The sequence below is a fragment of the Pimephales promelas genome, chromosome 22 (assembly GCF_988280905.1).
Source record: "Pimephales promelas chromosome 22, fPimPro1.hap1.1, whole genome shotgun sequence".
NCBI classification, from domain to species: domain Eukaryota; kingdom Metazoa; phylum Chordata; class Actinopteri; order Cypriniformes; family Leuciscidae; genus Pimephales; species Pimephales promelas.
The window spans coordinates 10,320,158-10,345,212 of NC_142790.1; the positions used below are offsets into that span (position 1 = coordinate 10,320,158).

Here is a 25,055-nt window from a genome sequence, read left to right on the forward strand (position 1 = left end):
GGAAACAGTACATTTATGGCTCGTTTCCACTGAGGGGTACGGTACGGGTCAGGTCGGGTACACCATGATCAGGCTTGCGTTTCCACCGCCAACAGTACCCTTACTTGATCGACGTCATTTTCGCGTGAAGAAAGCGACATTGTAAACAACAATGGATGACAGACAGCAGATCTTGTTCTTGCTTCTCTGCATGTTTGTCACTAGAAACAAGCGCTGGCATTAGGCGTTTCCAAGAAGCCAACGCAAAGCCCGACTCAGGAGAATGATCCAGAGGACACGAGTCCAGTAATGGAACAGCGCATTCTTGAACACGGCACTCTGCTCGCTCTGGCTATGCGACTCCGGTTATCTCTGTATGTTCATTTAAGGCAGCAATAAAACGAAATATGTTATAAAACACCACTCTGCTTCTTTTCGATTTCATTTCAATACATTTTAAACATTCTAAAGCACACAAATTTGGTTCAGGCAACGCATAGCCTATTGATTATATTCACTGCATGTAGCCTATGTAACGTTATATTTATAACAAAACTAAATATAAAACAACCCTGTCTCTTTTCGTTTAAATTTAAAAATATTAAACATATTCCAGGCAATATGTAATGTAATGTAGGTTATTACATATCGCATTGGTACAAATGTTGCAATAAACAACATTACAGATTATCTTGTAATAAAGTAAAAAATGACAAAACTATCTCTTTTTGTTGAATTTCAGTTTTATCAATAATAGCCATTATAAATATACAAGTAAAAGGTACAAAAAGATATACAGTAAAGCTTAAATAACATCAAGAAACAATTCAGTCAGTCAAATATACAAATTCAGCGCTCAAAGATATGAAACTTCAAGTAGACTTCTGCCAAAAAAAACTATTGGACAGGGAACGAATTATAGATTCATGAGACCAAAGATCACCTGTTAGGTTTATACAAGACGAACTATATCTCATGTTTAACCACTACAGAGACATTCGAGTCAGCGGCAAACATCAGAACGACTAGCCGAGGAAAGGCTGTTCCAGGCGGGGGACACGAGCGCGAGCGTCCTGTGATCGCTTGGAATGGATCTCAGTCAAATTATCATAAATCTATAAATAAACCATAGATTTGAGCTTTAAAAAACTACTTTCTCGCCTGAAAAACTCTTAAAACTACATTTCGTGACACAATAACAGTATTATTATATTTCAACTGTATGCTTAATGCCCTTGTAGCACGCGCGAGTGACGATACTCTGTCCACCAATCACCGTTCTGCAGTGAGTCTAGCTCCACCTTTTAGTCCCCTTTCACTGTGCTAGGTACCCCAACGGAAGGGTACCCAAAAAGTGGTACGGTACGGTTCGGCTTTTTCGTACCATTCACAACTTTTTTCGTTACGTACCGTACCACTCAGTGGAAACGAGCCATTACAAGAATACTTCTAGTACATTTATATAAGTATACACATAATGTATATACTTATATTCACTTGAACTTCACTTAGGTAATAAACCATATACTTATTTTTTGCAAGGGTCAGTGACCCAGCTTACTGTTTCTACATTGTGTCTGCTGATAAAGACATATTGTACAGTATATTATGAATTGTACAGTATATTTCAATGTGTTTACTTTACTTCCAGCTCAGATCATCCTGGCATTTGCAAAACTATTTAGTAAATGAGGTTCTTGATGTCCACGTTGGTGTGTTCTGTCTCAATTTGTACTGTTTGTGCTCAGTTTCTGATCACTTCTAGTCTCCTCGAATACCTGCTTTAATCAAATAGGTGATTTAAATTTTTAACCAATGTGATGTTTCAGTGCTCCTGAAACACTGATTGATAAGTCAGACAGATGTTACGAACAATTATGCAACCCTAATGATAAAACGCTATTAGCATAATAAAATACGATTCAAAGTCCAATGTATTAAGTTGGAAGGATTAAGTTGTATTAAGTTTAGAAAGAGTATTGCTTCACTTTATGGACTCATTACTGATAACTATTTAGCTGTGAGCAAAACTGCATCTGACACAATAAAGCCACAACCCCTTATCTCTTGCTCCAAATTAAAGCACAACATTTTTTAGATTTTTTACATACCAAGTTCTGTCATTAAAGGTGCCATATAACATCATAAATCAAATCCTACTCCATATTCCATAACAGATGGGGGCAGTATACCTCCAAAAAATGACTTGTGCCTCCTACCATCGCGCATGTTACTCAAATCATTTGACGTGATAGTAAAAGGTTGGAAGACCGCAGTTTCACGTGGAACATTTGGAGATTTTTAGAGATCAGAGACTCAATGAACTAAACACTAGTGTGAACTAAACTAAACACTATGAATCTCAACACTAAATGATGAAGACCGCCTCATAGATCTCAAAAACAAGCTGGTGCATTTCGACGGCATGGGAAAATAAAAGCTTGGGCAATTATTTGAAGTTTATGGTATTCGTTTTGTTCATATTACACTTTTATTGTTAGTGAATTAATTTGACAGACAGCATTCGCTGATGTTGATCAAGCTAGCGCCGTGAATTCACCGTGAGACACACGCAATTGACACTTAGCAAGCAGGTTAAGCTCTCAGATTCTGTCAATTATATTACGCAATTCAAAGAATAAATACCGTTTTGGCGCTTGTACATGTTACACTACAGATCCCTAGCGCACGTGAACCGATCATCTCTAGCTAATGGAAAAGAACACGAACACTGTTGAAAGATACAGTATGCTACAACTTACCAAAATGTATTCCTCATGCATAATGTCGACCAATCATTTTTTGAACTCTTCCCTGAACTGAAATGTAGTAATTGGCTGTATTTCCACACGACTGACATCAGGTTCAAGTACACACAAGCCGGCCGGCGCGAGCGCGACTCACTCGCGTATTGCAGTTTGGCTGGTGCTAACGTTGCCCGTCCGCATACCGCCTCCCATGGCCGGAACTGGTATTACGATACCTGCCGGGCCGGGGCTAGTAATTTAGCATGCTAATTCAGGTTAATATCTCGGCAGCACTATAACTTGTCAGTTTTTTAATGACATCTTTGCACTTATTTCTTCTCATTCTTTTGATGCGTGTAGCTCATTTTTCGTATATTGTTACCTCAATTATTACATATGCCACCTTTAAACCCTAGATGGCACAGACTGATGGGTCCTTAATGGAGCCTGCTGACAATCACATAATTAAACTACACGGTACAAGCTGAAGCTGACCTGTTGCAACTGTAGCCAATGAGTTTGCTTCAACATTTAAATAGTTTAAGCAACACACTTTCCAGTTGCTTTTAGGTTTTGCTTATAGTTTGAGTTTCTCAGGAGCTAATTACCCTCCTCCATCCCCGCAGCTCCTCCTCTCATCAGTCAGGATTTGGCAAATTCTTAAGTTATGTTGTATCTGCAATATAATCATGTTGGTTCTGTTCTATTTAGGGGGGTTAATGCTGCTCTCCTGCTCTTATCCATGCTAGGCTGCCAATCCAAACTGTTTGCTAATTGTCAATCGTTGAAACACTAATTACAAAGCATAGATAAATTCAATATGACGAAGTTACAAATAATGTAAAGTCTAACTTTGGTACTGAAATCTAATAATTAGGCCTAAATGTAGTGTTCACTGTATAAATTAAATATACTGTAGATTAATCTTTGTTAATGCTGTTTTGTTGTTTGATTAACATTAATGACATAGACAGTAGCAGATATTTATAGGCTTCAGTCATTTGAAGAACTAATGCACAGCCCCAATATAGTACACATACGATTTCTTTCTGAACTGTTTACGTTCATAACCGCGGTTGACTGTGTTGAGAATACTTGCTGAGACGGGTAATTTGACAATTTTGTGTTTGTGTCTGTTCAGGCGCAGGGAGATTCAAAGGTGGAATCAAGGAGGGATTCGCTCGCTGTCTGAAACGCGCCTTTCTGTGTGCGCAGGCTTTGGGTGTGCAGATGAGCACACAGATAACAGCACGCGAGTACCGAATTGAGTTCTCTTTTGTCTCGTCTTGCGCTGGAATGGTGTTAAATTGCTTGAATGTGTAAATTGGCAAGACAAAAACATGCAAATGATAAACTTTCCCTCAATGATGTTTAAACTTTCCAATTAATTTGCAAATCACATACAGGGCGAACAATATGGCCTGGTTTGTACAGATTCCAAATCAACTATGATCTTTTTAACCCCCGGCATTTATCATATTAATATGCAAACGAAATGTATACACCTTATTTGTAATACGGAAGTACGCATAAGCTGCTGCAGAACAAAAAGGTATTTAGAACAAAAAACATCGACATAACGCACTACGATTAAGAAATAAATAATTATTGCCATTTGATCCATCAGTTTTCAAATCATCATTTGAATATCATCTGTCAAAAAATAACATGCACAATATATGGCAGTATTTACGAGAAGCAAAGGTCCAGCGAGGATACTAATTTCCTGGAAAACCCACACAACTTGAATGTTAAGTTGTGTTTTGACTGTATCGTTGCTTTTCCGGGAATGGAAGAAAATGGCGACCTGAGCAGGTCAGAGACAATAACGTGCATAATATATAACGCACCCAAGTATAAATTTGTTATTCACTGGCTGAAATTCAATCGGAATGATTAGCACACGTACTCTGTTACTGACGTAACCTCGGTTCCCTGAGAGTAGGGAACGAGTATTGCATGGCTAATACGCAGTGGAGAAAATCCCTTTCCTCTAAATATTGAAGCTTTAATTTAAAACAGAGTGCAGCTTCACAATGAAAAGCAGCAGAGTGTTTAGCTCGCTCATTGGCTGTGCTGCGGCAACTCCACATCCAATGACCAAACGCCTCTGGACGCGCGACCAATCGACTGACTTGATATATATATATATATATATATATATATATATACACACACACACACACACACACATTTACCTAAAGGATTATTACACTGTAAAAAATATTTTCATGATTTGTAATCACTAATTTTTTTTCTTTTGTCAAATCAACTTAGATAATTTATGTAGTTCTGATAACATAATATTTTGAGTTTCTGGTGATTAAATTAATCTCCTTCATTGTATTAACTCATTTTTCCATTTTAATGAACTTAAAATTTTAAGGGAACCAGGTTACTTTTTTTTTAAGTTAAACCAACAATATTTTTTTTTACAGTGCTGTTCAATTTCTAATTAACTTGACTGTGATTTCACTTTTTTCATTTTAAATAGTGTGTAATGTTGCTGTTGGTGCATGAACAGTATCTGCAAAGTTGCAGCGCTGAAAGTTTAGTGTAAGCAGAGATATCGTCTTTTAAAAAGCAGGAAGTATAATTGCCTACAAAAACGACTCGATTGGGACTACAGCTGGGTTATGGTACGTCACTAACCCGCACATTTGCATCAACCCCTCCCTCAGAATATGCAGAAAATGGCATGCGTATATTTCTGAGGCAGGTCGACTCGTCGAGTATGTTGTTCACGCAGCTGTCAGGTCTTCTGTGTTTCGGGCCTACCATGGACGCTATACTTCCTCAACAATGGATACAATTTATGTTTGATTATGTTCCTGAAAATGACGATCGTAATCTAGCTCTCTGTGCTGCGCATTTTACGGAAGACAGCTTCCAGAATCTCCACGAGTTCAACTCCAGATTCAACAAGAAACATGAGGCAGTTCCGACTTTAAAACAAGAGGCAGCAGTTTTGGGCCACAATCTGTAAGTGGGCTAAGACTTCATCATTTTAAATGTATTTGCATGTATAATTCCAGACGTAACGTTAGCCTTGTGTTTTATTGTTTTCAAATGCCAGCGCTGGCTTTATAGCCATTACTAGTTAGCATATGCTATTTTGTGTCCACGACAAACTCGTACAAACATTATGGATCTTAATTTTCTATAAGTACTAATGTTTTAAACGTATTTTTCATGTATATATGCTTTATGACGTTATTTTCGATTTGATCAAGAACGTAAACATGCCAACGCTGTTTGAGTATGACATTAGTAGCCAGTCAGTTGCTATTGTTGCCAGTCAGATGCTATTGTGTAAAACAAACGTGCAGAAAGTTAAAAAATGTAGCAAATTATCATTCAGAAACGTTTATTAAGAGCAGTGTGTGGTGAGGTTCTGTTTGACTCTCTTGATCGCGGGTTTCTCGGTCTGATTCTGCCTCAAACTGATACTGCAGTTCGACACATATTTACATTCTGGACCGGAGCTCACGTTCCGCCCGTAAAGGTAATGGGCGTTAAACCTTCCGGACAACGTGAGCGACAGCTTAGCCAATCACACCACACTGGGCCAAACTAACCAATCTGAGCCCACTACGTGTTTCTGAGGGAGTGTTTTCATAGAATCAGGAAGTCAACCGCTCGTTCAGGAGACAGAGGAGAGCGCGGCTGACAATAAAACTGACAACAAAAGACTTTTAAAAAAAGAAAAACCACGAATACATGTTATATTGCACCCCATAAATACAATTATGCAAAGAAAAAAGCAGTCAACCCCCCCTTTAATGCAATTATCTAATTAACCAATCACATGTCAGTTGCTTTAATGAATTTAGGGGTGTGGTCGTGGTCAAGCCAGTCTCCTGAACTCCAAACTGAATGTCAGAATGGGAAAGAAAGGTGATTTAAGCAGTTTTGAGCGTGGCATGGTTGTTGGTGCCAGATGGGCTGGTCTGAGTATTTCACAATCTGCTCAGTTACTGGGATTTTCACACACAACCATTTCTAGGGTTTACAAAGAATGGTGTGAAAACGGAAAAACCAAAAATATGTGGCAGTCCTTTGGGCGAAAATGCCTTGTTGATGCTAGAGGTCAGAGGAGAATGGGCCGACTGATTCAAGCAACTTTGAAAGAACCAGTTGTTACAACCGAGGTATGCACCAAAGCATTTGTGAAGCCACAACACGCACAACTTCGAGGCGGATGGGCTACAACAGCAGAAGACCCCACCGGGTACCAATCATCTCCACTACAAATAGGAAAAAGATGCTACATTTTGCAAGAGCTCACCAAAATTGGACAGTTGAAGACTGGAAAAATGTTGCCTGGTCTGATGAGTCTCGATTTCTGTTGAGACATTCAGATGGTAGAGTCAGAATTTGGCACAAACAGAATGAGAACATGGATCCATCATGCCTTGTTACCACTGTGCAGGCTACTGTAATGGTGTGTGTTGTGGTATGGGGATGTTTTCTTGGCACAGTTTAGGCCCCTTAGTGCCAATTGGGCATCGTTTAAATGCCACGGCCTACCTAAACATTGTTTCTGACCATGTCCATCCCTTTATGGCCACCATGTACCCTTCCTCTGATGGATACTTCCAGCAGGATAATGCACCATGTCACAAAGCTCGAACTATTTCAAATTGGTTTCTTGAACATGACAATGAGTTCACTGTACTAAAATGGCCCCACAGTCAGCAGTTCTCAACCCAATAGAGCATCTTTGGGATGTGGTGAAACGGGAGATTCGTGCCCTGGATATACATCCCACAAATTTCCATCAACTGCAAGAAAAATTACCCATAGCACTATCTACCTTTCAAGTTGTAAATGTTCAGATTTCTGTTAGTATCTTCCTAATGATTAGGGTTGGGTACCGAAACTCGGTGCCAATAGGGAACCGGTTCTGATGTAAACGGTAGTAACCAGACCGAATTAGAATGAACATTTCGGTGCCTGATTTCGATGCCTGAGTCTGTGGCATGAGGCGTCTCACACACACACAGTCTCTCGCTGTCTTCCTCTCCCTCTCCGACGTGCACGCACTATACGGTTTATTGTAGCACTGTCTGATCTGTCTCACACGCGCGCTCTTGCTCGCTCGCTCTAGATTCCGGGAGATTTGAACTAATTTGCGATCATCAGGGAGCTGTTATAAATATGCGGGAGACTCCCGGAACGTCTGCTGATAGCGAGGAGATTAATGAAGATGCCGAAGACAAAACGCTGCAAGGTTTGGCTGCATTTCACGGGTAAAATTACGCATCAGAAGTTCAGAACGATGGTCTATGGATATAGAATCACCATTTGCGCCGTCTTGACGTCGTCATATTATATTAGCGCGCGCATCATCCTCAAGAGTTCTCTGCCGAAAGGAAGCTTGTCGGCAGCGCGATATATTTGCCAGCGAACGCAGCGTCTCGTTCCCTATTCAGAGGTCATGGGTTACACAGAGACGTTCTCTTTCATATTGTGGTGAGCAGGACGGCCAAGGGACGGGAGAGGTGGTGCGGGGGAGCGTCGAGGCATCCACCGAGGGCCATCCAGCGTCGCCGCCGGGAGTAGGCACAGTCTCGGGTGTACCCCCCGGCCTGTGAGGGGTGATAGGGGTATGTGGGGAGCAGGACGGCCGAGGGACGTGAGAGAAAGTCGCGAGGCCGGTGGTGCGATTGCTAATGAGCAGCACCTGTGAAGCACACCGGTCTCGCATCTCTCACGAAGGAGCGGAGCCATAAAGGGGGAGCGACGGAGTGGATGATCGAGAGAGGAACAGGCCTGCTTTTGTTTGTATTTTATATTTTATTTGGTAAGCCAGCAGTCGTCCGTGAGGGGCTGCTGGCAGGTAATTTATTTGTTTATTTTGTTTAAATAAAGTTTTATTGTCTGCAATGCACTGAGCAGGATCAGCGTGCACAAGGCTGCTGGACCAGACAACATCCCTGGACGCGTACTCAGGGCATGTGCGGAGCAGCTCTCTGGGGTTTTTACAAACATTTTCAACCTGTCTCTTGCCCAAGCAGCTGTACCAACATGCTTTAAATGCACTTCCATTGTGCCAGTGCCAAAACACTCCAACCCGAAGTGCCTTAACGACTACCGCCCTGTAGCACTCACACCCATCGTAATGAAGTGCTTTGAGCGGCTGGTCCTGGCACACCTAAAAGACTCTCTACCATCCACATTGGACTCACATCAGTTTGCCTACCGTAGCAATAGGAGCACAGAGGATGCAATTTCCATGACACTGCACTCTGTGCTCACACATCTGGACAAAAAGAACACCTATGCACGCATGTTGTTTGTTGACTTCAGCTCAGCATTCAACACTGTCATCCCAACTAAGCTAATAGCCAAACTCGGAGACCTGGGTATCAACACCTCCATGTGTAACTGGATTTTGGACTTTTTGACCGACAGACCCCAGAATGTTCGATCTGGCTCCACCTGCTCCACGTTCATCACACTCAACACTGGTGTACCACAGGGCTGTGTGCTAAGCCCGTTTCTCTACTCCCTCTTCACCTCCGACTGCAAACCTGTGTACGAATCTAATTCCATCATCAAGTTTGCAGACGACACTACGGTGATTGGTCTCATCAGCAACAACGATGAGACTGCCTATAGGGAGGAGATCAAGCACCTGGCCACATGGTGCACTGAGAATAACCTGCTCCTCAACACCACCAAAACGAAGGAGCTCATCGTGGACTTCAGAAAAAAGTCAAGAGGCACACACGACACCATCCACATCAATGGAATGGCTGTTGAGCGTATCTCCAGTTTCAAGTTCTTAGGAATCCACATCTCGGCGGACATGTCTTGGACAACCAACACCTCCTGCCTTGTCAAGAAGGCTCACCAGCGCCTTTTCTTCTTGAGGACACTGAGGAAGAATCAGCTTTCCTCAACTATCCTGGTGAACTTCTATCGCTGTGCAATAGAAAGTATTCTGACCAACTGTGTTACAGTGTGGTATGGGAGCTGCTCTGTTGCAGAGCGCAAGGCACTGCAGCGGGTGGTGAAAACTGCCCAGTGCATCATTGGGACTCCACTACCTGCCATCGAGCACATCCAAAAGAAACGCTGTCTGCACCGAGCTCGTGGCATCCTTAAGGACTCCTCTCACCCAGCCCACAGACTGTTTTCTCTCCTGCCCTCCGGTAGGCGTTTCAGGTGCCTCCGGACCAGGACCAGCAGACTAAAGAACAGCTTTTTCCCCAGAGCTGTTTCTTTACTGAACTCTAACCCTCACTGATCCACTGTTGCTTATAGTAATAACTATCTGTATATTATTTTTTGTACATATTTGTAAAAATTCTGTTGATAGTGATATTCATCTGCATATACTATATAATATTCTGTACATATCTAGCTGTAAACTCTGCTTACAATAATAGTTATTTGTATATTATATTCATAGAACTAATTTATTTGGAAAAATAATTGTTTTTAATTAGTATTCACTCTATATTGATTCAGTACATATCCATGTACTGCACTTATGGAACCACTGCACTGATATCCTGCACTTGCTGCTATTGCACTTCTGGCTAGACCCAAACTGCATTTCGTTGCCTTGTACTTGTACTTGTGTAATGACAATAAAGTTGAATCTTAATCTTAATCTTAATCTTAATCTTATTATTATGATCCGGTTCCTGCCTCCTTCTTCCCTGAACCTTGTTACACATATGTTTACTCAAAGCTGCATATAAGATGCAATGGGAACGAAATATCAAACTGGCTAAGAGCTTAACTAGTAAATGACCAGATAACTTACTTACAAGACTAGTTAAAGCAGACAAAACATGGGAACCTGTAGCCATGTCGATATTGTATTACCCTGGTAGTAATCTCTATTAATCTCCAGTATAATTACATTGTTTGATATAATATTGTTTTATTTGATATTATGTAAATATGAACTTTTATTTTATATTGGTTTATTTATTATTACCATATGTTACTTGTATTTATATTGTAGTAAGTTAATATTGTGTCCAGTTTGGCCCTGTAAATAAAGGGGTATTATATTTTTTGACAAAGTGTGTGCAGTTTCGTTTTCTTAAGTACCGTTTCAAGAACCGTTTAGGCACCGGAACCGTTTAAAAAATACAGAGTAGGTACTGGTATCGGATAAAACCCAACCGATACCCAACCCTACTAATGATATTATTTTGATTCCGCACAAAACTGAACAATTTTCATAAATAAAAAGGGTCATAATGGTGAAAGGCACTATTCTTTGAAAATCCTCTTAAAACATAAATTTAAGATTGTGGAGCAATTCGGAAAACAGAGTATGGAAAACAAACTTTGTGAGCTCAGAGGGCGCACCTCATTCCAACAAAAGGTGCGTGACTGCAGCATCAATATGAAACCTGGCTTTAAACCTTCAAATCACATTCTCAACCACCATTCAGATGCAATTGAAAACCCTCCCACACTCCCCGCTCCGCGAATCGGATCATTGCTTCATTCTGCACTTAGGCCTACCTGCCTATTGACAGAAACGGAAGCAGGAGATCCCATCATTAGGACAATCCACCACTGCTCTGACCCTTCAGATGCTGAGTTACAAGACTGGAAGAATAAAACAAAAATGATCAACACATTCTCATCCTAGGGTGTCATATTGTGACGCTTTTAAAATTTTGTCTAAATCCAATGCACATGGCACCCATTAACAGCAATATAACACGCACAGAGCTTTGTTCGGTTATGGGTAGGTTTAGTTCTGGGGTAGGACCACTAGGAGGTGCCTTCTTGTCCATATATATCTGCGTCTCATATTGACGCTAAAGGGTGCCATGTGCGTTGGATGTAGACAAAAAGAATGGGCTGGAATGATGACATGGACTGGATGAGTATGCCGATGCAGTCTTCAGTGACATGTCTGGCGTCTGTTTCACATACTGAGCAAATGTTTTGAGAGTCTAGTAAAGGAAATTATCTGATTCATGTTACCTGACACCATGGACCCCCTACAGTTTTCCTACAGTTTATTTATTGCAAAATAAACATTGAAATGATTACAGCATTCTTGTAAATGATGAATTAAAATAAGCATTTTCAAATAAATATTCTTTGAAAATATACCCCCTCCCCACCCACTGTTCACTTCATTTATTTCAATATCTGACACCAGATCAGTGTATATATAGAAAAACCTAAAAAATGTTAAAATTTACCAAAAATCTGAATGTATAATCATGGATAACCCTAAATGAACTTTACAGTTAATTTGTTTTATATAGGGCTATAAGACCATCTAGTGGCAAGAGTCATGAAATATCATGTTATATTATTATTTTCCACAAGAGGTCGGAAGAAACACTAGAGATGTGAGATATTTTGAGGTGTATTAAAAGGGTTATGCATGAAATCACAGTAGTAAAGTTGAAAAATATTATATATGTAAAAATATGTATGAAGGATGTGCTTAATTTGTCATTTATTAATCATTTATTAATCAAATCTAGTAATGTAAAGGTAAATAAAATAAAAAAATAACGAAACAAATCTAAAAAAAGTATATGTTTAGGGCTTCAGGTCATTTGCAAGCAAGGGAAGGAAAAAAAAACTCTGTATATAATATAATAAGACATGATTTAATATAAAGTATTTCATATTATGTATGTATAATATTACTAATATATATATAATATAATATGTGAACCTTGCAAAACAGATTGATGAAGTAGCTGCCTTGAATTTTTTCACTCAAATTTACACATTAACTTTGTGTTCTTAAGTAAAAAGGTTACTTGGATTCAGGACTTGTGAAATAGCCCATAATCAGTTTGGTTAGAATCTCTGTTGTGTCACAATACTAGCACTCAGATAACCAGAGTACTTTGTACAGCACTGTACCAGCATGTCATATTTGGTTCAGGCAATACCATGTCCAATAAAGATTAGGAGCTGGCAATATCCAATTTTTTTTTTTTGTCCCCATGAGGAAACCAGCTAATAAATCATACCTGTCATGTGCAGAATTAAAAGGTGCATGTGATGGTTTCGTTGTTATTCTGCGTTTTAATATGCACCACTTGTAAGGGGCTGGTTGTGGCTTCTGCAAACAAAGGTCATGGCTTCTGCCGCCTCAGTGAAAAATCACTCTCAAAGTCTTGGGGTTTTGATGCCAGAAGATTATCAGATATATAATATCTCAAATATTATCAATGATATAAAAAGTTGGTAGTATCTGGCTGTAAACTGTAGTATCTGGCTTTGTACTCCCTAAAATCATTTTAATGTGATTTTAAACCATTCGAGAGCAAGATTTTTATTTATTACATTTAAAACCATATAGGCAAAAGTTCCCTGTGTAGGTTTTCTTAAGCCTATTGATTTTTTTTTTGTTTGTTTGTTTTTGAAGTTTGAAGTGACTTATTTATTCGTTGGTTAAGGTTAACCAAAGGTTAGGGTTAGGGTTTTAACTGGGGTATTTAAACTGACAGAGTGTGTCTGCTTCCCGGACAATGTGAGGAAGACTGTTCCACAGTTTTGGTGCTAAATAGGAAAAAGGATGTACCCCCAGCAGTCGATTTTGAAGTATTATCAACTGGCCGGAATTGTGAGATCGCAATAGACATGAAGGACTATAATGTGTTAAGAGCTTGCTCAAGTACTGGTGAGCTAAACCATTTAGTGCTTTGTAAGTAATCAGCAATATTTTAAAATTAATAGAATGTTTAAAAGGGAGCTAATGCATTGTTGTCAGAACTGGGCTAATATGGTCATACTTCCTGGTTCTGGTAAGAACTACAGCTGCTGCATTTTGGACCAGCTGTAGTTTGTTTATTAAGTGTGGACACTTATACCATAATAGCAACCACCCATAATAGCATTACAATAATCTAGCCTTGATGTCATGAACGCATTAACTAATTGTTATGCATTTGTTATTGAGAACATTTGACATAATTTAGATATATTGTCAAGATGGAAGAATGCGGTTTTACATACATGGCTTTTTAAATGAAAGATTGGTATCAAAGACGAGGACTTGACAGAGCAGCCATCAATTGTTAGACAGTATTCTAGGTTATTACATGAGGACATTTTTTGTCCAATAATTAGAATCTCTGTTTTTTCAGAATTTAGTAGGAAATTACTAGTCATCCTTTTTTAATATCATCTATGCATTCTGTTAATTTTGTGAATTGGTAGGTTTCGTCAGGGCGTGAAGAAATATAGAGCTTAGTATCATCAGCATAACAGTGAAAACTAATGCCATGCTTCCTATAATGATATCTCCTAAGGGTAGCATTTACAGCAATGGTCCTAGTACTGAGCCTTGTGGTACGCCATACTGAACTTGTGATCGATAAGACATCTCTTCATTTACTGCTACAAACTGATAACGGTCAGATAAGTGTGATTTAAACCATGCTAATGCAATTCCACTAATGCCAGCATAATTTTCGAGTCTATTTAAAAGAATGTTGTTGTCAATTGTGTCAAATTCAGCACTAAGATCGAGTACCACTAATAGAGAGATACAACCACGATTCGATGATGAGAGCAAATCATTTTTGACTTTAATGAGAGCTGTCTCAGTGCTATGATTCGGTCTAAATCCTGACTGAAAATCCTTGCAGATACCATTTCTTTCTAGAAAGTTGTGAGGACACATAAAACATATTCAGATCCTCAGCCAGTTGTTGATTCTCCACAGATTGTGGGGGTGGTATCTTGTACTTGGTGATGTTCCACAAACCTGTTCATAATGATGCCACATCGTTTACTGGAAACTGTTTTTTTCTGCTTTTCAGAGTAGCATTTTTAGCCACTCTGATCTCTTTTATTGTGCAGTGTAGACAGTTTCATTGATTATAACAGAACTTCTTGAGATTGTGGGAAATTGCTATATTGTACAGCAGCAGCATGTTGTGTATGTACAGTATAAGGAGTAGCAAGTCCCGTACTTGTTTTGCAGGAGCAGCAGCAATAACCAACAGCAGAAGCAAGAACAGAAGCAGCAGCGCAGCAGGTCTATTCCACCAAGACCAAACATATCAACATTGTCATAACCATTAATATTTCAAACACTCAGAGATAAGTACAGCTTTTTAGTGATTATAAAGGGACTGATCTTTGCACTTCGCGTTGAGGTACATCTGTACATCTGAGGTTGTTTGGCGCCATACACATTCCGGGTGAGCTCAATCGTAAAGCCGACGAGCTCTTACAACATCCCACACTGAGTATCGCGACTCCACCCCAGACAATCCAGGCTGTCACAATCTGAGCAGCAAACAGGTTACCTTGTTCGACCCGAGAAGGTGTCTCCAAATCAGCTGGATTGTCTGGGGTGGAGTCGCGATACGTGGGATGTCGTGAGAGCTCGTCGGCTGCACGATTAAGCTCACCCGGAATGTGTACGGCGCCAAAAAACCTCAGATGTACAGATGTACCTCAGTGTTGAGCTGCGTTGCCATGCCTTTCTCAAGACTCATTCGTGAAGCGACATCCTGAAAGGGCGAAGGCCCTATTGTTTTCCTTAGGATTATTAGGGCCCAAGCCCTGAAAGGGCGAAGGCCCTATTGTTTTCCTTGGGCTTATTTATTAGGGCCCAAGCCCTGAAAGGGCGAAGGCCCTATTGTTTTCCTTGGGATTATTTGTTCTTATTATTATTTTGCTACCTTTTGGGCACTTTTAGGGCCCTTAACGTGCTCGAAAACTCTTGAAACTTTGCACACGGGTCAGAACCCGCGTTCATCAGAGCCGGGCTGAAGCTGGTACCCGGGCGTGGCAGGGGGGCTCGTCAGCGCCCCCTGGAACGGGGTCCGAACACTTGGTCCATAACTCAAACACGCTTGCATGTAATAATATGAAACTCGGTACACATGTTGATCTCATCGTTTCATCTATACCTCGCGCTCTTACTTTTTACCCCAGCCCAACAGGAAGTCGGCTATTGAGGGTTGTTTGTAAAACGTACGCGATGGAATGTGAAATACTCCTCCTAGAGCTTTGATCCAAATTCGACGAAACTTGGTCAGCGTGAAGTCAAGACATTGAGGATGAAAGCTTGTGTGGGGATTTTTGATATTTTGAACGGTTTGGCCGTGGCGAGGAAACAAAATCATGGCGCGAAACGTGAAACAGGAAGTGTGTCATAACTTCAGAATACATTAACTGATCTTGATGAAACTTCAGCAGTGTGTTCGCTGTAAGAGGACGATCATATGGATGTGACTATTGTGAGTCAAAGTTATAGCGCCACGAACTGGTAGCAGGAAGTGTGTCACTTTCAAAATGCTTTGAAATCACCCTTTTATTTTTACCCGATTTGCTTCAAACTTCATCTGTATAATGTAAACATACGGCATATGTAGACCTGTGAATGGATTCTTGATATCTTTTAAACTGTTGCCGTGGCGACGCATCAAACTTTACCATTCTTTTAGGATGCTTTTGAGACCCTTAGCATGCTTCAAATTGCATGAAACTCGACAGACACGTCACATTTATTAGCCAGTAGACATGTGCAAAGTTTCAGAAACGGGCGTGGTGAGGGCTCAGTAGCTCCACCTTTTGACAAAAGTGGGGTTGTTAGTTTTATCTAGAGTTACAAAAATTGGTATGTATATTGTACTCCTCGAGCCGGACAACTTTCTAATTTACACTTATTAGCTAGGACCCACAGAAAGTCAGATATGTTTGTTTAAACGTGGTCATGCTCACTCTGAGCCTACATGTCTCTGTGCCTTTGCCTGTCTTGTGTGTGTGTGTGTGTGTGTGTGTGTGTGCAGGGGGAGGGGGCTTAACCATTTCACTGCTGTGTGTATGACCTGCATAAAGAAAACACATTTCTTAAGCCTGGTATTTTTTAAATAAGTTTTTATTTTTATTTTTTATAAGTAAAGGCATATAACTAGTTTAATTGTAGTGCATTGACAATAGTTTTATATAATTATTTTTTTAATCAGATTAACTTGGTCAATAAACTTGGTCTGAAAATTTGGTCCATAAATCAAACACACTTGCATGTAATAATATGAAACTCTGTAAACATATGGATCTCATCGGTTCATGTATACTTCACACTCTTACTTTTTACCCCAGCCCAACAGGAAGTCGGCTGTTTGTTTGTAAAAAAAACATGCAATGGAATAATTTAAAGTACTTCTCTAGAGAATTCAAAGAAATGCCACAAAACTCGATCAGCGTGAAGTCAAGACATTGAGGATAAAAAATTGCCAGGGGATTTTTGATACCTCGAACGGTTTGGCCGTGGCGAGGAAACAAAATTATGGCGAGAAACATGAAACAGGAAGAGTGTTATAACTTCAGCATACATTAACTGATCCTGATGAGACTTCAGCAGTGTGTTCGCTGTAAGAGGATGATCACATGGTTGTGACTATTGTGAGTCAAAGTTATAGCGCCACCAACTGGCAGCAGAAAGTGTTTCACTTTCAAAATGCTTTGAACTCACCCTTTTCTTTTTACCCGATTTGCTTCAAACTTCATCTGTGTAATGTAAATACATGGCAGATGTAGACCTGTGAATGGATTCTTGATATCTTTGAAACTGTTGCCGTGGCAACGCATCAAACTTTACCATTCTTTTAGGATGCTTTTGAGACCCTTAGCATGCTTCAAATTGCATGAAACTCGACAGACACATCACATTTATTAGCCAGTAGACATGTGCAAAGTTTCAGAAACGGGCGTGGTGAGGGCTCAGTAGCGCCACCTTTTGACAAAAGTGGGGTTGTTAGTTTTATCTAAAGTTACAAAAATCAGTATGTATATTTTACTCCTCGAGCCGGACAACTTTCTAATTTACACTTATTAGCTAGGACCCACAGAAAGTCAGATATTTTTGTTTGAATGTGGTCATGCTCTCTCTGAGCCTACGTGTCTCTGTGTCTTTGCCTGTCTGTGTGTGTGCCTGTCTGTGTGTGTGTGCAGGGGGAGGGGGCTTAACCATTTCACTGCTGTGTGTATGACCAGCATGAAGAAAATACATTTCTTAAGCCTGGTATTTTTTAAATAAATTTTTATTTTTATTTTATATAAGTAAAGGCATATAACTAGTTTAATTGTAGTGCATTGACAATAGTTTTATATAATTAGTTTATTAATCAGATTAACTTGGTCAAAAAACTTGATCTGAAAATTTGGTCCATAAATCAAACACACTTGCATGTAATAATATGAAACTCGGTAAACATATGGATCTCATCGGTTCATATATACTTCACACTCTTACTTTTTACCCCAGCCCAACAGGAAGTTGGCTATTTAGGGTTGTTTGTAAAAAAACATGCAATGGAATAATTTAAAGTACTTCTCTAGAGAATTCAAAGAAATGCCACAAAACTCGATCCGTGTGAAGTCAAGACATTGAGGATAAAAATTGCCAGGGGATTTTTGATACCTCGAACGTTTTGGCCGTGGCGAGGAAACAAAATTATGGCGAGAAACATGAAACAGGAAGAGTGTTATAACTTCTGCATACATTAACTGATCCTGATGAAACTTCAGCAGTGTGTTCGCTGTAAGAGGATGATCACATGGATGTGACTATTGTGAGTCAAAGTTATAGCGCCACCAACTGGCATCAGAAAGTGTGTCACTTTCAAAATGCTTTGAACTCACCCTTTTATTTTTACCCGATTTGCTTCAAACTTCATCTGTATAATGTAAATACACGGCAGATGTAGACCTGTGAATGGATTCTTGATATCTTTTAAACTGTTGCCGTGGCGATGCATCAAACTTTACCATTCTTTTAGGATGCTTTTGAGACCCTTAGCATGCTTCAAATTGCATGAAACTCGACAGACACATCACATTTATTAGCCAGTAGACATGTGCAAAGTTTCAGAAACGGGCGTGGTGAGGGCTCAGTAGCTCCACCTTTTGACAAAAGTGGGGTTGTTAGTTTTATCTAGAGTTACAAAAATTGGTATGTATATTGTACTCCTCGAGCCGGACAACTTTCTAATTTACACTTATTAGCTAGGACCCACAGAAAGTCAGATATGTTTGTTTAAACGTGGTCATGCTCACTCTGAGCCTACATGTCTCTGTGCCTTTGCCTGTCTTGTGTGTGTGTGTGTGTGTGTGTGCAGGGGGAGGGGGCTTAACCATTTCACTGCTGTGTGTATGACCTGCATAAAGAAAACACATTTCTTAAGCCTGGTATTTTTTAAATAAGTTTTTATTTTTATTTTTTATAAGTAAAGGCATATAACTAGTTTAATTGTAGTGCATTGACAATAGTTTTATATAATTATTTTTTTAATCAGATTAACTTGGTCAATAAACTTGGTCTGAAAATTTGGTCCATAAATCAAACACACTTGCATGTAATAATATGAAACTCTGTAAACATATGGATCTCATCGGTTCATGTATACTTCACACTCTTACTTTTTACCCCAGCCCAACAGGAAGTCGGCTGTTTGTTTGTAAAAAAAACATGCAATGGAATAATTTAAAGTACTTCTCTAGAGAATTCAAAGAAATGCCACAAAACTCGATCAGCGTGAAGTCAAGACATTGAGGATAAAAAATTGCCAGGGGATTTTTGATACCTCAAACGGTTTGGCCGTGGCGAGGAAACAAAATTATGGCGAGAAACATGAAACAGGAAGAGTGTTATAACTTCAGCATACATTAACTGATCCTGATGAGACTTCAGCAGTGTGTTCGCTGTAAGAGGATGATCACATGGTTGTGACTATTGTGAGTCAAAGTTATAGCGCCACCAACTGGCAGCAGAAAGTGTTTCACTTTCAAAATGCTTTGAACTCACCCTTTTCTTTTTACCCGATTTGCTTCAAACTTCATCTGTGTAATGTAAATACATGGCAGATGTAGACCTGTGAATGGATTCTTGATATCTTTGAAACTGTTGCCGTGGCAACGCATCAAACTTTACCATTCTTTTAGGATGCTTTTGAGACCCTTAGCATGCTTCAAATTGCATGAAACTCGACAGACACATCACATTTATTAGCCAGTAGACATGTGCAAAGTTTCAGAAACGGGCGTGGTGAGGGCTCAGTAGCTCCACCTTTTGACAAAAGTGGGGTTGTTAGTTTTATCTAAAGTTACAAAAATCAGTATGTATATTTTACTCCTCGAGCCGGACAACTTTCTAATTTACACTTATTAGCTAGGACCCACAGAAAGTCAGATATTTTTGTTTGAATGTGGTCATGCTCTCTCTGAGCCTACGTGTCTCTGTGTCTTTGCCTGTCTGTGTGTGTGCCTGTCTGTGTGTGTGTGCAGGGGGAGGGGGCTTAACCATTTCACTGCTGTGTGTATGACCAGCATGAAGAAAATACATTTCTTAAGCCTGGTATTTTTTAAATAAATTTTTATTTTTATTTTATATAAGTAAAGGCATATAACTAGTTTAATTGTAGTGCATTGACAATAGTTTTATATAATTAGTTTATTAATCAGATTAACTTGGTCAAAAAACTTGATCTGAAAATTTGGTCCATAAATCAAACACACTTGCATGTAATAATATGAAACTCGGTAAACATATGGATCTCATCGGTTCATATATACTTCACACTCTTACTTTTTACCCCAGCCCAACAGGAAGTTGGCTATTTAGGGTTGTTTGTAAAAAAACATGCAATGGAATAATTTAAAGTACTTCTCTAGAGAATTCAAAGAAATGCCACAAAACTCGATCCGTGTGAAGTCAAGACATTGAGGATAAAAATTGCCAGGGGATTTTTGATACCTCGAACGTTTTGGCCGTGGCGAGGAAACAAAATTATGGCGAGAAACATGAAACAGGAAGAGTGTTATAACTTCTGCATACATTAACTGATCCTGATGAAACTTCAGCAGTGTGTTCGCTGTAAGAGGATGATCACATGGATGTGACTATTGTGAGTCAAAGTTATAGCGCCACCAACTGGCATCAGAAAGTGTGTCACTTTCAAAATGCTTTGAACTCACCCTTTTATTTTTACCCGATTTGCTTCAAACTTCATCTGTATAATGTAAATACACGGCAGATGTAGACCTGTGAATGGATTCTTGATATCTTTTAAACTGTTGCCGTGGCGATGCATCAAACTTTACCATTCTTTTAGGATGCTTTTGAGACCCTTAGCATGCTTCAAATTGCATGAAACTCGACAGACACATCACATTTATTAGCCAGTAGACATGTGCAAAGTTTCAGAAACGGGCGTGGTGAGGGCTCAGTAGCTCCACCTTTTGACAAAAGTGGGGTTGTTAGTTTTATCTAGAGTTACAAAAATTGGTATGTATATTGTACTCCTCGAGCCGGACAACTTTCTAATTTACACTTATTAGCTAGGACCCACAGAAAGTCAGATATGTTTGTTTAAACGTGGTCATGCTCACTCTGAGCCTACATGTCTCTGTGCCTTTGCCTGTCTTGTGTGTGTGTGTGTGTGTGTGTGTGTGCAGGGGGAGGGGGCTTAACCATTTCACTGCTGTGTGTATGACCTGCATAAAGAAAACACATTTCTTAAGCCTGGTATTTTTTAAATAAGTTTTTATTTTTATTTTTTATAAGTAAAGGCATATAACTAGTTTAATTGTAGTGCATTGACAATAGTTTTATATAATTATTTTTTTAATCAGATTAACTTGGTCAATAAACTTGGTCTGAAAATTTGGTCCATAAATCAAACACACTTGCATGTAATAATATGAAACTCTGTAAACATATGGATCTCATCGGTTCATGTATACTTCACACTCTTACTTTTTACCCCAGCCCAACAGGAAGTCGGCTGTTTGTTTGTAAAAAAAACATGCAATGGAATAATTTAAAGTACTTCTCTAGAGAATTCAAAGAAATGCCACAAAACTCGATCAGCGTGAAGTCAAGACATTGAGGATAAAAAATTGCCAGGGGATTTTTGATACCTCGAACGGTTTGGCCGTGGCGAGGAAACAAAATTATGGTGAGAAACATGAAACAGGAAGAGTGTTATAACTTCTGCATACATTAACTGATCCTGATGAGACTTCAGCAGTGTGTTCGCTGTAAGAGGATGATCACATGGTTGTGACTATTGTGAGTCAAAGTTATAGCACCACCAACTGGCAGCAGAAAGTGTTTCACTTTCAAAATGCTTTGAACTCACCCTTTTCTTTTTACCCGATTTGCTTCAAACTTCATCTGTGTAATGTAAATACATGGCAGATGTAGACCTGTGAATGGATTCTTGATATCTTTGAAACTGTTGCCGTGGCAACGCATCAAACTTTACCATTCTTTTAGGATGCTTTTGAGACCCTTAGCATGCTTCAAATTGCATGAAACTCGACAGACACATCACATTTATTAGCCAGTAGACATGTGCAAAGTTTCAGAAACGGGCGTGGTGAGGGCTCAGTAGCGCCACCTTTTGACAAAAGTGGGGTTGTTAGTTTTATCTAAAGTTACAAAAATCAGTATGTATATTTTACTCCTCGAGCCGGACAACTTTCTAATTTACACTTATTAGCTAGGACCCACAGAAAGTCAGATATTTTTGTTTGAATGTGGTCATGCTCTCTCTGAGCCTACGTGTCTCTGTGTCTTTGCCTGTCTGTGTGTGTGCCTGTCTGTGTGTGTGTGTGCAGGGGGAGGGGGCTTAACCATTTCACTGCTGTGTGTATGACCAGCATGAAGAAAATACATTTCTTAAGCCTGGTATTTTTTAAATAAATTTTTATTTTTATTTTATATAAGTAAAGGCATATAACTAGTTTAATTGTAGTGCATTGACAATAGTTTTATATAATTAGTTTATTAATCAGATTAACTTGGTCAAAAAACTTGATCTGAAAATTTGGTCCATAAATCAAACACACTTGCATGTAATAATATGAAACTCGGTAAACATATGGATCTCATCGGTTCATATATACTTCACACTCTTACTTTTTACCCCAGCCCAACAGGAAGTTGGCTATTTAGGGTTGTTTGTAAAAAAACATGCAATGGAATAATTTAAAGTACTTCTCTAGAGAATTCAAAGAAATGCCACAAAACTCGATCCGTGTGAAGTCAAGACATTGAGGATAAAAATTGCCAGGGGATTTTTGATACCTCGAACGTTTTGGCCGTGGCGAGGAAACAAAATTATGGCGAGAAACATGAAACAGGAAGAGTGTTATAACTTCTGCATACATTAACTGATCCTGATGAAACTTCAGCAGTGTGTTCGCTGTAAGAGGATGATCACATGGATGTGACTATTGTGAGTCAAAGTTATAGCGCCACCAACTGGCATCAGAAAGTGTGTCACTTTCAAAATGCTTTGAACTCACCCTTTTATTTTTACCCGATTTGCTTCAAACTTCATCTGTATAATGTAAATACACGGCAGATGTAGACCTGTGAATGGATTCTTGATATCTTTGATACTGTTGCCCGTGGCAATGCATCAAACTTTAACATTCTTTTTTGATGCTTTTGGGACTCTTAGCATGCTTGAAATTGCTTGAAACTCGACAGATATATCACATTTATTAGCCAGTATACATGTGAAACTATGACAAAAGATTAAAGTTATTGTCAAAAAAGTAAACACTAAAAGCCTCATATCTTCTAAAAATGTAATTATACATAATTTGTTTCTAAATTAAATTATACAAATATCATAACTAAACCAATTTTTCCCTTTTTTCCATTTAAGAATTATGTTTACGTTCCAAAACAGCCAATGGTTGTAAAATTCAGGAATAAATAAATAATAATAATATGAGTCATACATAGTGCTATACTGCCATCTTGTGTTCAATATCAGGTAGGCCTATTGTGTATATTCCCACCGGTTAATCAACGTGTGACTCCGCTGGGACTCGGGAGCTTTTAAATCACTTACCCTAAAACCGAAAGTCAAAATGATGTCCGCACAAGACATTAATGTTGTGGAGTAGAGCGAGCATTTTAAATAAATTCCTATTAAGTAGGATTGAACTAAACAGAATGAATGTTCACTCTGTTCTGCTGGTTCCTCTCTAGTGGATCATATGATTATTTTGTCATAATCTATGACAAAAATGCTATTATAAACTATATTAGTGCATAATACACATTGCTCTTTGTATTGTTGAAAAATACATTCATGAAAAACAAGATAACAAAAATCAAAAAGATCAATTATTTTAGATATAGCCATGGCTACTATAAAATTGAGCCATGTTTTAAAACATGTTTTAAATGTATAGCACAGCTGTTTAATGAGGCAGCAACATATAATTGATAGGACAGAACAAGAAAGGCAATTAATAATCTGTCATTGCGTCACTGTATTATGATATTAAAGGCTCCAATACAGTGCAGCACAAAGTGCTTATGTGCATCCTGAGCGGAGAATGATGTGCTTGAAGCCACATGGAGTTGTAGCGCATCTAGTCTGCATTGAAAAGTTCAAAGCACAAAGGAAATACATATTTATGGACAGTGTATTATCCATTATCTATCTATGCAATAGTTTATTGAGCCTTTTCTTTTAACGGTTTTAAATTTCAGTTACTGTGTGTGTGAAGAACAATTATACTGCTCTGACACTAGTTTTGTGATCCAACCGACAGTGTCCGACACCCGGTAGAAAGTAACACGATTAAGTTACAGCAATAAAGTCCAGCAAGAAAAAGTTTCTTTATTCGAAACCATAGACCTTTAAGTCAAGTCAAGTCACATTTATTTATATAACGCTTTAGACATTTATCAAGTATAATAGGATTAACATTGAATCATCTTGAAGATCGTTTCGTCATCAGTGTTGTGCATGAATGCGTTCAATGAACGACATTCACTGAACTCGTTCATATTTTCGCCGAACGCTGAACTGAACGAATCACTTTTCATACAATGAACGTGAACAAGAGCGGCGCTCACTCTGTCAGGAATGAACGAGCAGCATGCACAGTTCACGTTCACGCTCATTTGAAAAGTCAGGTTTTACCTAGTGATGGGCAGATCGAGGCTTCGTTAAGCAATGAAACAGTTGAAGCAAATGTGCTATATTGTTTCGAGGCTTCGAATCAATCCGACACCCGTCTCCATGGCGACACCTAGTGGTCAATTGCAGGTGTTAAGAGCAGATTAATTTCTCTGCTGTTTTTTCTATCAATCTATATATATATATATATATATATATATATATATACAGTATATATATAAGGGGGGGGGGGGGGGCTCTTTTAATCAAAAACACGCCTGTCACAAACAGCTACAGTGGTGTAGATGATAGAGCATGTAGTTTGTGAACGAGCTATTGATGCGCTCAGACGCGAGTTCAAATCCGCCTATTGCCGAACATATGAGATGTAAAAAGTATAAACTAACATGGTCTCTAGCGTTAT

At 39.1% G+C, this 25,055-nt stretch overlaps 1 protein-coding gene across 4 annotated transcripts in view; it reads left to right on the forward strand.

Annotated features, from left to right (window-relative positions):
* The window catches only part of elovl2 (ELOVL fatty acid elongase 2), a 108,901-nt gene that overhangs the window by 58,212 nt on the left and 25,634 nt on the right, over positions 1-25,055 (forward strand). The window contains exon 3 of one of the 4 annotated variants that reach the window (XM_089125563.1): positions 3,868-14,664. The exons of 1 other annotated variant lie outside the window; for it this stretch is intronic. In XM_089125563.1, coding sequence (XP_088981689.1) covers positions 8,851-9,981 — 1,131 coding nt within the window. In that variant the 5' untranslated portion in view covers positions 3,868-8,850 and the 3' untranslated portion in view covers positions 9,982-14,664. Of the gene's footprint in view, positions 1-3,867; positions 14,665-14,700; positions 14,725-25,055 lie in introns of those variants that run through there. 2 more of the 4 variants (XM_089125564.1, XM_089125565.1) reach the window with 2 other exon arrangements.